General features: G+C 47.5%; 1 protein-coding gene and 1 long non-coding RNA gene across 3 annotated transcripts in view; one reads left to right on the top strand and one right to left on the bottom strand.

Moving 5' to 3' along the window:
* The window catches only part of LOC117605989 (uncharacterized), a 177,002-nt gene extending 173,940 nt beyond the window's left edge, over positions 1-3,062 (bottom strand). Inside the window, exons 1-2 of the long non-coding RNA XR_004581848.2 lie at positions 2,909-3,062; positions 2,710-2,846 (exon numbers count right to left, since the gene is read on the bottom strand). This is a non-coding gene — a long non-coding RNA (uncharacterized LOC117605989). The remainder of the gene's footprint in view (positions 1-2,709; positions 2,847-2,908) is intronic.
* A 108-nt stretch (positions 3,063-3,170) lies between these two features.
* Toll-6 (Toll-like receptor 6) overlaps positions 3,171-14,746 on the top strand; it is a 38,594-nt gene continuing 27,018 nt past the window's right edge. For both annotated transcript variants that reach the window (XM_076692278.1, XM_034327893.2), the window contains exon 1: positions 3,171-7,739. In XM_076692278.1, the coding sequence (XP_076548393.1) occupies positions 4,067-7,723 (3,657 nt within the window). In that variant the 5' untranslated portion in view covers positions 3,171-4,066 and the 3' untranslated portion in view covers positions 7,724-7,739. The remainder of the gene's footprint in view (positions 7,740-14,746) is intronic.

Genomic DNA, 14,746 nt, shown 5'->3' with positions numbered 1-14,746 from the left:
TTACCTACCAGAAAAGTAAAGCTCGGTAGCCTTTTAATAACATCGGTTCCCATTGGCACGAGAGTATCGAGGCGGTCGGTTTTGTTTGCGAACGAAAAAGGGCTTTCAGAGAGAAGCATTCGAGGCGAGTATTTATGGGGCGGCTCTCTTGTCCGTGCCACTCGAGAAGCCACGGAATCATCGAGGAGCAGGCAGCAACAGCAGAAGCAGCCTCTTTGACCCCTCGTTCGCTCGAACCCCCCGGGCAATTAATCCCTTTCGCTCGATTAAACTCTTATTCTAGCTTTAATTAAAACTTCTTTTTCATCGTCATTCTCGGCCAGCCGTTACTTCGCGACGAACGGTCACTGACGCGATTCCCTCCTCTTACATGGAAACTGAATCCGCCGCTAATTGATATCCGAATCGAAGAGAAAAGTTCCTGCCGAAGAACGGACCGAGCCAAAGAACGAAACCGTCCTCGATTATATTGCCTTCCCTCTTTCTTCTTCTTCTTCTTCTTCTCTGTGTTACGTTCACGGAAGAACGATTCAGTTCGAGAAACTTTGGAAACGGGTAAAACACAGTGTAAATAAGATAAACAGCGTCCAAAGCGAGGGAAAACGGAAGTTATCTAGCGCGAACAAGTGTTCCTGGCCCTTTCTTACACCAGCACCTGTCCGTCCGGGCAAGCTTGTGTACATACACACATAGAAATACTGTATGTATACACGTACGCCCAACAGCCGCGTCGGGCAGACCTATTTCTGGCAAACGTCGGAGTTTACGGCTCCCCACGGTTGACTTTGCTCTCGGCCTCTTTCCCGCTGGCGAAGGAAACTTTCTTCGACCTCCCGCGAACCTCTCATCGCAGTTATAACGATCCACGATCCTCTCTTTCCTAACGGTTTTAATTACGAGCGCCCACAGGGCGCGATCTCACCCCGACACGGTAAGAAGTATTAATTACGTTTCGAGAGACCATCCGGTAGGTAGGTAGCAGCCAGTTTTTTACCGATTCTTATCGGAAGACTTGCGTAATTCGTCGAGCCAGATGGAGGATCCTCCCGTTAATTACCGGCCTCGAATAATGAAGTGTCTCCGCGTAGATTAAATAATACACGGGCCGAACCGACGACGGAGGAACGAACCAGTTGGTTAGTTCCTGACGTTCATTCACGACCGATAATTCTTCCTAACAGGTGATACCATCCAAGAATCTCTTTCACCTTGGTATGTGTATCAATTAAGAAGGTGATCGATCATTCGTGAAAGAACCGCCCCTATCGAATATTGCTTCTACTACTTGAAAGTTTCAGAATTCTTTACTCGAGATTGGAAAACTGGTTCAAAGGAAATCTTATGGAACTACAAATACCGCTAATAATTTCAAATTTCAAATGGAAATAAATTAAATGGTCAGAAATATCTAATATCGAGCATCGAAGCGTTAAATTAAATTAAAAGATCGCTAATCGAATCGCGCGTAAGCCAAAGCTGATCTCGATTACTCTCGAGGCTGTTCGTGCCGTGGAAAGCATGCTACTCGCGCGGATTCCCCGAAATTCAATTCACCTCGACAGGATACATAATACAAATCATCCGGGATCATCATCGATCAACTCGAAAGTCTCTCGACGGGTGGACAAGAATGAATCAGCGAGACTTATTCAAAAGCGTATCAAGGACTCGATCCTGCGGAGTCAGTCGTCGTGTTACACACAAATCGAAGATCTCGATGGTTCGCGAGGATCGCAGACTCGCGTATAAATACGTCCTCTCCCGCGTCTTCCACCCCCCCTCGAAAGCCGCGACGATACAAAGAGAAACAGACAAGCGCGCTGGTCGGTCGACCACTTAAAAATTGATCGAAACCTTTTTATGAACAGTCCTTGGACAGGGGTGGTGTGTTCTGAATATCGCGTGGATCGCGATAGAGAAACGCGAGAGGCAAAGAGAAGCAGCGCAGAGACCGGTTCGCTCTTCTTCGTGCACGTTCGCCCCATTCGACCATCTTTCTTCCACCTTAGCGACACATCCTTACTTTTATCGATACGAAAGATACGATAGATGGGTGTAGACGCGAATAGACACTGGGTGTCTTGTATCGGATGCTACAGGAAGATAATTCTTTTTAAAGAAATCGAATCGAGTAATGATTCTCGGAACGTATAATATCGTTATCCTTATCAGAACGTAAAATCGTACATTGTTTCATTTTGAGGTTGTTATTTTGTTAACACTGATGGCTAATAACACGTTTAAAACTAACCTCTTCGATGACCGCGCCATCTATAATAGTTATTTTTAATTCGCGATCGTTTTGATATTTACTTAAATTTATTAAATACAATTGATATTTGCAATGATAATGCAAACATTTGATCGAGTGGGTGAAATAACAACGCAACAAAACAGAATCGAAAAATATCGAATGATATAATGTTTCTCGATCGATTGCGCGAATTCGATACTCTCTATGCATGCACGTGCTCCGGCAGCCATTTTGTTTCAACAAAACGTTTCGTTTAATTACATAGAAATACACATGTTTATTAAACGAAAAATGAATTCAACTAGAATGACCTGAATTTGAAGCTAGAAAATTGAACACGAAATAAAGAAATTCGTCGTTTAAAGTATTTTCCACTCCCACGCAACGACAATGGCGTGCGCATGCAAGCGATCGAGAAACGCGTTCGAATAAAATCTTATACGTTCTTGACTCACCTTCCGTAGAGCAGGGTGGTCGTTCTGGTTAAGAATAAGATTTCATCGCGTAAGATGAGGGTGGCCGTGGACGTGGAGGTGTAAGGTGTCTCGTTTGCAGTCAACATCTTCGAGATGCACAGGTAATACTCTCCAACCTGCAAATGTCGACAAGATAGAGATAGTTTGCGTGCACGACGTACCTTTTTTTCGCACTTACGTTACAGCAGGCCGTACGCTGCGTGGATAGGAAGACAACACACCGTTCGTGGACAAAAGCGCGCGTTATTTTCACACAGGTCGAAAGAGGAAAGGACGAGAACGTATGCTGTCTTCGTTCGACTATGGCGGGTCCGAGGAGAGGCGCGTGCTCACTGAAGTTGGATGCCGGTCCTCGGTGTGTTAGTGCTGCCGCCAGTGGAGGGGGAAGGAACGATTCGTGGACGCTATGCGTCGAGTTAGATGCTGAGGAGATCTCAACCGTCAGTTGCGCGGTGGTCGCCGTAGCGAGTGTTATGGTTTGGAGTGTCGTGCTCTACGGATATTCTATTCTCTTCTCTTGCTCTCGTCCTTAATATTCGGGAAACTCGTGCGAATTTATTTTGATCGTAAGAGCGATGGAAACTCGGTGAGAAAGGATCGCAATTTCAAACCGTGTCGATTACGTTGCTTATTGGAAACGGTGCGATGCACGCGCGTTGGCAATGGGACATTTCGCGAACGGAATAGGAAACATAAAATTTCACCGGAACTCTAGGTTAGTGTCGGATAATTCGTCGAGCAAAAGTATGAACAGGGAGGCGGTGAACGTTGTCGATCCCCCGATGACTAAGCAACGTAAACAAGTATCATTTTGACAAGAGGAGAGAAAACGAAACGCGCGAACTGAATTCACTAAGCGTCACGACGTTTGTACGTAATCATCTCGAGGATTCATTCAGTCGGTAATACGATACTTTCAGTCAAACCGGTCGAGTATCTCGGCTCGAAATGTTTGAAACGCGGACGATTTGCCGGTCGGGTGAAGTGTGATTCTTTAAGTGTAGACTACTTGAAAACACTCAGTGAAACGCGATAATATTGTGCCTCTTCTGCTCGATTAAAAGGACCGTATACAGAAGACGAGGCAGACGAGTTCGACGAGTGGTCGTGTTCCGGAATTCTTAACAACAAACATTCGAGTCATTAAGACTACTCACGATCGAGGATCAACGATCGGCGTCGAGAGGCAGCGCCACACATGCGAGTCATTCGTAGTAAATACTGGAGGGCGTACAGAAGCGACCACAACGTGCGTTAATAAGAGCGGTGGGAGGCGTGTGATGACCGGGTGGAGACAGAGGAGCGGAAATACGGGAAGGCAACGGGTTCGCTAAAGATGCGTGGGCTTGCCGGTCCGCAAGGGCTGAGGAGATCGGTCTCGCTGTCGTTGGTTTACTACTACTGTCTTCTGGTCCCGGTATACCACGTGTTCGCCGTGACCAGCGAGCTACCACCCAGGCTCGATCTGCCCGAGCATTGTTCCTGGGAGTCGAGACAGGATGGCGCGGTCACTTGCGTGCATCGTTACGTCGGCAACGATTCGCTCAGAACGAACTTTTCTCAAGCTACCAGCGAGTACGTGACCACGGTGAACGTGGTCTGCGAGGAATCCGAGTCACTGGGAAACGGTGTCCTGAACGTCGACGGGTTCGTACAGTTATGGAGATTGCGATCACTCAGGTTGACTGGATGCAAGCTGGTACACTGGCCGGCCAAAGTTCTCAGCGGTCTCCGAGATCTTCGCAATCTGACGATCAGAAGCTTGAACGGGCGGAAGAGCAATTACAGTTTGGAGCTGGAGAACGGCGCGTTCGATTCGGTCCCGCAGATCGAGAAGATTGATTTATCGTGGAACAACATCTGGCAGATACCGGAACACTTGTTTTGCCCGCTGTCGAACTTGCTTACTCTGAACATCTCCTGGAACATGTTGAAGGACATCGGTGAGCTTAGCTTCAGGGACATCGAGACGGAGAAACATCCGAGACGTCAACAGGAATCCACACCGTCGCCGTATCCATGTTCCTTGGACGTGCAGTCGTTGGACGTGTCGAATAATCAAATTTTGGTGCTGCCTGCTTACGGATTTTCCTCGTTGAAGAGGCTACGAGTATTGAACTTATCCAGCAACGCGATCTCCATGGTAGCGGACGAGGCATTGCACGGGCTTAGATCGTTGGAGACGTTCGATTTATCGAGCAACAGAATCGTCGCGTTGCCGACGGAAATGTTTCGTGACTCGGCGAAATCTTTGAAGGAGTTACGATTGCAGAATAACTCGATCAGCGTACTGTCACCGGGCCTGATCGCCGACATGAATCAGCTGGTAGCGTTGGATCTGTCGAGGAACGCGTTGACCAGCTCGTGGCTAAACTCCGCTACGTTCTCCGGATTGATTCGGCTGGTCCTCTTGAATCTGTCCCATAATCGAATCAGTCGGTTGGACCCGGCCCTCTTCAAAGACCTTTACACCCTGCAGATATTGAATTTGCAGTACAACGAGATCGAGACGATACCGGCGGACACGTTCGCGCCGATGAGTAATCTGCACACGCTAGATCTAGCGTACAATCGATTAACTTACCTGGACGCTTACTCTCTGAACGGGCTGTTCGCACTTTCCCTGCTGTCGCTCGATTCTAATCAACTCGAAGGTATTCACCCGGATGCCTTTCGAAATTGCTCCAGTATGCAGGACCTGAATCTGTCCGGGAACAGTCTGGACAGCATACCGGTCGCATTGAAGGACATGAGAATGCTCCGTACCCTGGACCTTGGTGAGAATCAAATCAGAACCTTGAACAGGCCGGGTTTTCGTGGAATGTCCAGTCTCTACGGATTACGAATGATCGAGAACGAGATCACGAACGTCACCGTCGAGGATTTCGCCGAGCTGCCAGCATTGCAGATCCTGAATTTGGCCAGGAACAAGATCGAAACGGTGGAGGACGGAGTGTTTTCCGCGAACCCGGCTTTACAGGCGATTCGTTTGGACTCGAATTTGTTGCAGGACATGTCCGGTATGTTCGCGAGCGCGCCCGGTCTCCTATGGTTGAACATGTCCGACAACATGATCGCGCAGTTCGATTACGGTTACTTGCCGGAGAAATTGCAGTGGATGGATCTGCATAAAAATCTTATTATGGATCTCGGCGTCGCGCCACAGGGAATGAGATTACAGACGCTCGACGTGTCGTTCAACCAGCTAACGAGGATACACTCGAGGTCGATACCGGATTCCATCGAGCTACTGTTCGTCAACGATAATCTGATACAAACGGTCGAACCGCAAACGTTTTTCGACAAGAAGAATCTGACCAGGGTCGATCTTTACGCGAATCAGATAGTCAAGATGAATCTGTCCGCGCTTCAGTTGACACCGGTCCCAGCTTACCGACAATTGCCCGAGTTTTATATAGGAGGCAATCCGTTCATATGCGACTGCACCACCGAGTGGTTGCAACGAATCAATTCGCTGTCGCTGAGGCAACACCCGAGGGTAATGGATCTCGAGTCGGTTTATTGCCGGCTTCCCTACGATCGACACAAATCTTACATACCGTTGCTCGAGGCTAAACCGTCTCAATTTCTCTGCACGTACAAGGCTCACTGTTTCGCGCTCTGTCATTGTTGCGACTTCGACGCGTGCGACTGCGAGATGACCTGCCCGACTAACTGTACTTGCTATCACGATCAATCCTGGTCGGCGAACGTGGTGGATTGCTCGAACTCCGGCTACAAAACGCTACCCGGTCGATTGCCGATGGACGCCACCGAGGTTTACCTCGATGGAAACAATTTCGGGGAATTGAATTCCCACTCGTTCATCGGCCGGAAGAACCTGCAGATCCTGTACGCGAACGATAGCAACATCATCGCTATACGGAATCACACTTTCAGCGGTTTGAAGCGTCTGTTGGTCCTTCATCTGGAGAACAACAAGATAAGCGTGCTCAACGGTGTAGAATTGATGCCGTTGGAGAACCTGAAGGAGCTCTACTTACAAAACAATCTACTGACTTATATAGATAACCAAACGTTTCTTCCGCTACGTCAGCTGGAAGTGTTACGGCTGGAGAACAATCGGCTCGGCACTTTCGCCGTTTGGCAACTCGGACAGAATCCTTATCTGGTTGACATCGGTTTGTCGAGCAACCCATGGAGCTGCGAGTGCTCTTACTTGGATCGTGTGCGCGAGTGGATGTCCCGTAACCGAGCAAAGATCAGCGACTGGCGTAGCGTCACCTGTTCCCTCGGCGTGCCTATTACTCTTCCGACCAACGGATCGGTCATAAATTGCGCCGCGTTAACCGGCACGACCTCGGTCATCGAGAGCCGACCGCTCGAGGCTTATCTGCCGCTACTGCTCGCCACCGCGGTGCTGATTTTTGCTATGGTCGCGCTGGTGTGCGGCGCCTTCAGGCATCGTCGTACGCTCAGGACATGGGCAGCGAGCAGATGCGGTTTGAGAGCTTGCTACAAAACTGCCGCGTTCGAGGATCAGGAGAAACCCTTCGACGCATACATCTCCTATTCGGCTGTCGACGAAGCGTTCGTATCGACGATCCTGGTACCAGGTCTGGAGACCTCGTATCGTTTGTGTTTGCACTACCGGGACCTGGGCGCCGGTAGCAACGTTGCGGATGCAGTGGCCGAGGCTGCCGATTCCTCGAGGCGCACCATCCTCGTGCTGTCGAAGAACTTTCTGCACGGCGAGTGGGCCAGGTTCGAGTTTAAAGCGGCGCTTAGGGACGCTCTGAAAGGGAAGGGCCGTTCGGTGATCCTGCTGCTGGTAGGCGGTGTGTGTCCACGGGATCTCGACGCCGATCTCAAAAAGAGAATCTCCTCGCACACCGTGCTGGTGTGGGGGGACAAGTTGTTTTGGCAGAAGCTAAGGTTCGCCATGCCAGACGTGTCCCCTGTTCCTGTTTTGGAGAGACCCCTGCCATTGCCGCCGCCGCCTCCGCCCCCGGCGCAGCATCAATGGACGTAGAACTGCCATTATTTAGGTAAGAGAACTGTCATTATTTAATCATCTTGCGTCTTATCTACTTTACCTTTTGTCTCTCCACTCGTTCGCGAGAACGATGGACGACCGTATAATACGGTTAAAGGAAGTGAAACGAAGCGAGTCTAATACAAAAATAGAACGAATCAATATTCTGCTTTTTATTATTAAACAGAACAATGTTTTCTGCATTCGTTTCGCGTCTGAGCCACTTCGCTGGAACGCAATAACAATTACAGTCCGTGACTTTGATAGTTAGACTTTTATTGTACCAAAATAGCCATCAATTTGCTTCGTCTGCTCCGTTAAACCGTAAGAAAATCATTGATCGCTCGCTGAAATTTACAACCGCGATTAAACGATCGAATCCGTTCGTAAAGCTTGAACTGGGAACAGTAGCTTACTCTCGTAACGTTAACGCTGTAAAATTATATATCATTCCCGAATGACAAACTAACGAGACTGTAGTCATGCCATTGAACACGGGTCCCGACCTATAGCTCGATTTAACGGCAGCACATTTCGCGCCATTGTGATCGTACCGTCAATGGGGTCATCTTCGGACGGGCGGGTTTTGCGGGAACATATGGACCGGTCAAAAGTATACGAACAGCATCACGCGTGAAACTCATCGTTCACGTGCCGCTTGTCGTCGGGTCGAATTATAGAAAAACTCTATTGATCGAACTGTTCCTCGCCCCTTCACGGTTCGCGACAATTCTCACCCACTTACCAATTAACTCGCCTTTATCGGCTCCCCTCTGACGGTCTTGCAAAGGAACACAGTCGAAATTGCATCGGCCCCGCACACCGAACGAGCGCATTACCTTTTATCGATCATCACGCTGCATCGTTGTCGTTCTTAATTCAATAGAGGCCTCCCGGTGCATTTGCACGACAAGCTATTCACTCGGTGTCTAATGTTAACGTGTCCCCGATATCGTTCCATCCACCTCCCCTGCGCCTAACACCTTTCAACGCCATCCGAGACACGGCAATCTATTCCGTGACATACGGGCAATCTCCTTTGCACGTATTAAACCGATACGTTCCATCGTACGCCTCCTTTTCTCCGTTCAATGAAACCTTTATCATACAACAACCTAGTACACGATTAACGGCCCGAATGAAGATTGAAATTCGACCAACCTGTTCGCCACTGGCCATTAGCGATGGCTTCGAGTGCTCCTCAAGTAGCTTCAAACATTGATAAAAATTTGTAATATCTACTCGACGTCTATAGCCAAGCTAATATCGTTTAGTTGGTTATCAGCTCCGTTCGATCCCTCGCGAAAATTGTCATCGACCGTTGAATCGGGTGTAAAAGAATTCATTGAAAAGGGGCAGTGTGCAGAGCCGCATAAAGCGAGCCGCGCCTCCTCGCACGAAATACGAAATTGCAACAAGCCACACTTTGTCGCGGCCGGTACGAGGAAATTAGGAAAGTCAATTGTGTTCGATCGATCCCGTGCTCGGAATGCTACGGGAACACAATGCTCTCGCACCCCCTGCCACGAAACTGTGTCCCTTTTATTCGTGTCAGGTGGTCGTTCGCGTTCACGAGAACTCTGGCTGGTCGCGTTAACTTTTCGTGACACGCTTCAGTTTCAGCTGTTCTCCTCCTAGCGTATATAACTGCTCGGTCAGCTTGTCACGAGGGGGAGATATTTGCGGGCCTGAAGGGACCAAATGGATCCTTTTTATCCGACGAACCAGACGAATTCACGCCTAGTTTCCATTAACAGCTGATCCATAGATAAGTCGCATACGGTCACAGCTTTTCACCCTGAAATTACTTTCTATTCGATCCGCCTTACGAGATTATCCGAGATAAATAATCTAACGATAGATCAGCGAGAATGGTTTTCTATCGTTATAAGGTATACAGCGGAAACGAGGACGTTGTTGTTCCATTTCGTTTAGGATTTCTGATTTACAAAATTGTATACGAATCGAAAGTAGCCTTATCGTTCTATCGAGAGCGATTCGAGAAGGAGATAGGGAAAAGAAATGCTCCGAAATTTCTTCTCATCTCGTAGAAAAGTGCTCGGTAACGATCGAACGGTGAGAGCCCTATTTTCGTGTCTCAAATATTTGGAGGACGATCTAACTGTAAACAGAGCGAAAAAGGGAAAAAAAGAAAAATGGTGGTTGGGGTTGGGGATTCTACGGCCCTGCGTGTTTTCTCCAGCAGGGTATAGAGAGGATCTTTGTAAGATCAAGCCGAAAGGCAGACGGTAGAGGAGAAGCTAGGATTTCGTCAGGCTTGCAGGGGAAAAAAGGATCGAGCTCTTTTTACCGTGATTTATTACGCGCCATACGCGTAGCGTATGGGGGTTTTGTTGTCAAGTTTCGATTTCGGCTATGATGTACGAGTTGGTGGAAAAAATGAGTTTCCATCGATTCGCCTCGTCGTAAGCCACTTCATAAGCTCGCACTTCGACGTGGTCGTTCGTAATTTACTCCCATAACTTATCGGTGGTACGCAAAAATTGTAGTCTTCTTCGTTTAAAAGAGAGGTTGAAACATTCGCGTGCACCTCATAATATTTATGTGTTTCCCAGTGATAATCCGCAAAGGGGAAACGAACAGGCGTAAAGCGTGCTCGTGGACGAAAATTCCCTGTGAAAAATGCTTTTCACCCGCTTTCGAATACGTGTCTCGGCTGCTAATTGTGAAACTTTCGCCGGAAAAACCGTCCCGTAATCCCGGCTGAAAGAGAGCGAATCGAATCGTAGGGAAAAGGAAAAGAAAAGAAAATGGGGGGCCGTTGGAACAGGTAGAATCCACGATCTCGTGTACCTGTTCGTTCCCCTTTTACCTTCGTACCTGACCACGGCTGGGCCGAATCTAGAAGACAAATGGGATTACCAACGGCCTTGCGTTTTCCTATCCCGAAGGCACGTTACAGATTAAAAGAGGATTTCTTGTACCGGCTGACTGATTCCTTCGGGCTTCGTTCCTCTTCGGTGGGTGGTCGTTCCGCTCATTCAGATTTTCGAAACGAGGACGCGTAATCCTTTTTCGTTTTTGTCGCTTCGTGAGAACGAGTTAGAATAGCTTGGATAATATATTTACAACGATCAATTTTTGTACATAAATGAGGTTTCGAGATAAATTATCAGGTTGTGAATGCAATAAATTAAGCAGACGAGGAGGGAAAGGTTGTTTCTCTTTGCATTAATTCCCGGTTCAACTTGGTTCTTCTATCTAACATCCTCCATTACTTTTTCTTCCCACGTTTAATGCTCGATTATTTATTTAGTTGCAACCATTAAACGCTGTCGCTCTACAATTAATTGAAAGAGACCGCGCACTCGTGCGTTTCTTCTTCCTATTTAGACGTTTCTACGCGCATTACGCAAATTGCGCGATAAAGTTTACGATCCTCGGTAAAGGAAGTCGTGAGCAAGCACCTTTAATTGCACGTACACCGGAAGAGCAGTGTCGTTGCCTGAAAACGGTGGCTTCGTGCAAAAACCTGCTCTATCATAGGTAGAAATAGGAGAAGCAAAGTAACCCTTATCTGTGTAACTTTTTCCGAAGACTTTCTTATTTAACATAATAGAATGTCTAATAGAAATAGAAGAGAGATTCAAGTAGATTATCAGTCAATATCAATGAAAGTTTATTGCAGACGCATTTTCAATCATAAGGCTATAATAAAAGAATAGAGTGTAATAAAACAACACGTTTCTGCGCGTATCGGTTAGGACATTTCGTCATGGTTTAGTGTATCCGCGCGGGTGTTGATCAGAAAACAGGAAACACGGTTGATCCGACGTGTCCGCGTATCGACAGCCGTAGTATTACATATCCTGAGATTGCATTGTTCGATGTATCCAGCGAGACGCGTTTCCGGATCGGTGCCGGTCATTCGGGCACGTTGCTCATTGTCAGCTCGGTGTTTTACGAGGCCACCGGGTCACCCGGTTGGTCCCAGCTACCTTCCGAGCCCGCGTTTCAAAGCTTCTATCCTCTCGAGCGGTTCACATTGTGCCCGCGCCTTTGCCAGGGATCCCATCCCCGAGAAGCGTTCTTTCCACCGGTATAAATGTAACTCGAGGTACCGCGAACGAAACGGCTCGAATAAGCCGTCGCTGTTCCTCGACTCTTTAAAACCTTTTAGACGTGTCTCTGTCTCTGTCCCAGCTTCGTTCCACGGCTTTCACGTCTCCCGGTTTTCCCTTCTGCTTTCTCACTCTCTCTCTCTTTCCGCTCCGTTTTTCCTCTCTTTCCCTCAGGATCTCTCCGTCCGGGCGTGAACCTCTCCGAGTCGCTCTTGACGTTTCAACCGAGCGGGAGATTGCAAAAGTAAAAGGTGCACAGATATCCGCTAGCTTTCCGACATCTTGTGGCACCCTTCGTCATCAGCACCACCTTTCGCCGTGTAATTCCGGCAAATGAATCGCGTCGCTCGGATGAATGGACGAATAACGAGCGACGATCCGGGCCGCGTTTCCGTTCCGTGGATGATGGCCTTTCTCGGCGAAGGGATATCTGTGTCGCGGAGGAAACGGTCGCTGGAAAATTTGTCCGCGGCCAAATTGCCAAACAAATGGCTCCGTTTTACCGCTGGAATTATCATAAACGTTTGAAATCGAGCTCCGTTTCAATTCTCATAATGCTTACCGCGATCTGTTCTCTAGACAAATACGCGAACCACTCCGTGTAGTATTTAGATAATTTTATCAAACAAAGATTAAAGCTGAAAGGTGTTCTAAAGTCCCTGAGATTTCGAGTCTCGCGGTGATTCACTGTTTTACTAAAAAGCAAATGAATGTTAACCTTCGTTACTCATTATCACCCCTCGTCGAGTCGCGCTCCTCTTTGGCGAATATGCAGAACAAAAGTGCTCGGCGAAACGATTTCTCCGGCGGGATAACAACGGATGTCTCTGTAGAGCACTCCGTTTTATGACAGTAGCAGCGAGTTCTTAGAAATTCTACTAGTCTTATCGAGCACGTTGCCGTAGCCTGGAAAGCACCTGCATCCGCGCAATATTTGAGAAGCGGGAATCTTTATGGTGCTTTTAGGCGGTCCCGTGGACTGCTAGCCGGATTTTTTCCCCCGAGCTCCGTGAAAGAACAGCCGGCCTTCTTCTCTTTTAACATAGTCGTTAACAGACTTATCTCGCGGCGTGTTTGGTCAATTTGGAAAGCGTCTCCTTCGCTTTAACGCTCGACGGTTTCACGTCGCGCAGCCACGGCTAGACTAACTTCATCGACATCGGGAAGAAGCTTCTTACGTCTCACTTAAGAGCACAGCTTCCACTTTTAATACGTGCTTTTTATCTTATCGAACTTCTTTCCTTCTTGTCGCTTTTTTATTAGCTCTAACTTCCATTCCGTCTCGTCTACCGCGGGCTCTCTCTAGATACTCTGGATCAGAAGAGCATCCTAATAACTTTCATATCTTGGTAGATAATGTGGCGGAGAGTGGGCGAAGAACAAGCTTTCACCTTTCATTTCGAATAATGTACAAGTTGTAACAAATAATGGAGTGCCGATACTTTTTCATCCACTCTAGTTTTTTAAAGCACCATGAAATAATACGGTCGAACGATAAAACGATTCTTCGAAAAAATGACCTTCGATTATATCCTTTCTTTTTTTTTTTTTTTCATTATTTCTACTTCATCGTGGCAACGTTTTGCTCCCCCGGAATTCAAAGGTATTTACCTTGAAAGCGTGTCGTTAGTTTCCATCGGAATAGCTGTTGCTTCTCGCAGCAAAAAGTCGTTGCTCCGACTCTCGTATCCGAAAACAATTGAAGCATCGAGTTTCTTAGGAACTTAGAGTGCTGTCTATTTAATACAGCAACGTCTTTGTACAGCACGTTGGAACACGGAAAACGCTGAGTATCTTATCTAACGAGCTATAAAGTTCGTTTCATCGAGTCATCTGTACCATTTCGGGTGGGTTTTTTTTCCCTCAAAAGCATCCTTTCAAACTCTTTTTCGTAGAAGGAAAAATATTTACCATAGTGTCGCGTTTGACCCGGTATAATCATCGGACCGGGAACGTCAGAAAATTGCAGTGACGTTCGTTTCTGCCTAGGGGAAATATTATATTAGACCTTTTTTCAAGTCTGGAATTTTTCCAACGTGCCGTTCGCGTTGTATTTTTATCGCGGCCAGTGTAATACCATGGCGTGTATACAGCTTCCGTAAAATATGGTTACGTTGATTACTTTTTTGCACACAACCCCCCTCCGGTCGGTCTTACGAACCTACCCTTGCCAGATCCTCGCCATTTTTACTGCGCTTTTCCCCTCGCGTGTTGTTCGGCTAATGCAAAGGATCGGATATGACTCACCAGAAGGGACCAGGAATTTTCAGCGGATTCATGGCGGCGTACAAATCGATACGTTCCGGGCTGAAAACGCTCGCAGGGTTACACAGCCAGCGATCGAATCGATATCGTTAAACATTGTTAACATTCAAACAATTTAATTGGAAATTATTCCATTTAGATTACTGATTCCTTCGTCCATTCGCAAAGTTTCTACCTGGAAGCGTTTTTAAAGATTTCTTGGAGGATCGTTCTTGAACTTCGTCCGACATGGGCCAGGGTTTATTTGAACAAGCACGAAAAAGGAAGAAGTAACAGAACGGCGAAGGAAAACGGAACCGCGCGAAAGAGAGCAACGCGGCTAGCGGAAATAACGGACTGACCTTAACACGGCCACCGGTGCAAACTTTCAGATGTTATGAGTGTAAACCGTGGGCCGAACTATCGTGGACCCGGCAGCCAGATACGAGGACCGTTTTATTTATGAAACGAAAACATTCTCTCGCTGCCTGCAGCGGAATAATTTTCCGCGCACGTCGCCGCCCGTTGCCGAATTAACCACGTCTGGTTACGTTTCAGGCTGATACAGGCAGTTATCGTCGCGCATGAAAGAACGAGATCTAAAGAAGTGTCCTTGCTTTGCCTCAGACCGCGTGTAAATTCGTCGATCCTTCAACCGGTACGCGTTTCGGCACGTTCCGTATCTTTAAATATG

This window comes from Osmia lignaria, chromosome 2, assembly GCF_051020975.1.
Source record: "Osmia lignaria lignaria isolate PbOS001 chromosome 2, iyOsmLign1, whole genome shotgun sequence".
NCBI classification, from domain to species: Eukaryota; Metazoa; Arthropoda; class Insecta; order Hymenoptera; family Megachilidae; genus Osmia; species Osmia lignaria.
Note: the sequence above shows the minus strand (reverse complement) of the source record. Positions and strands in the feature narration are given on the sequence as shown.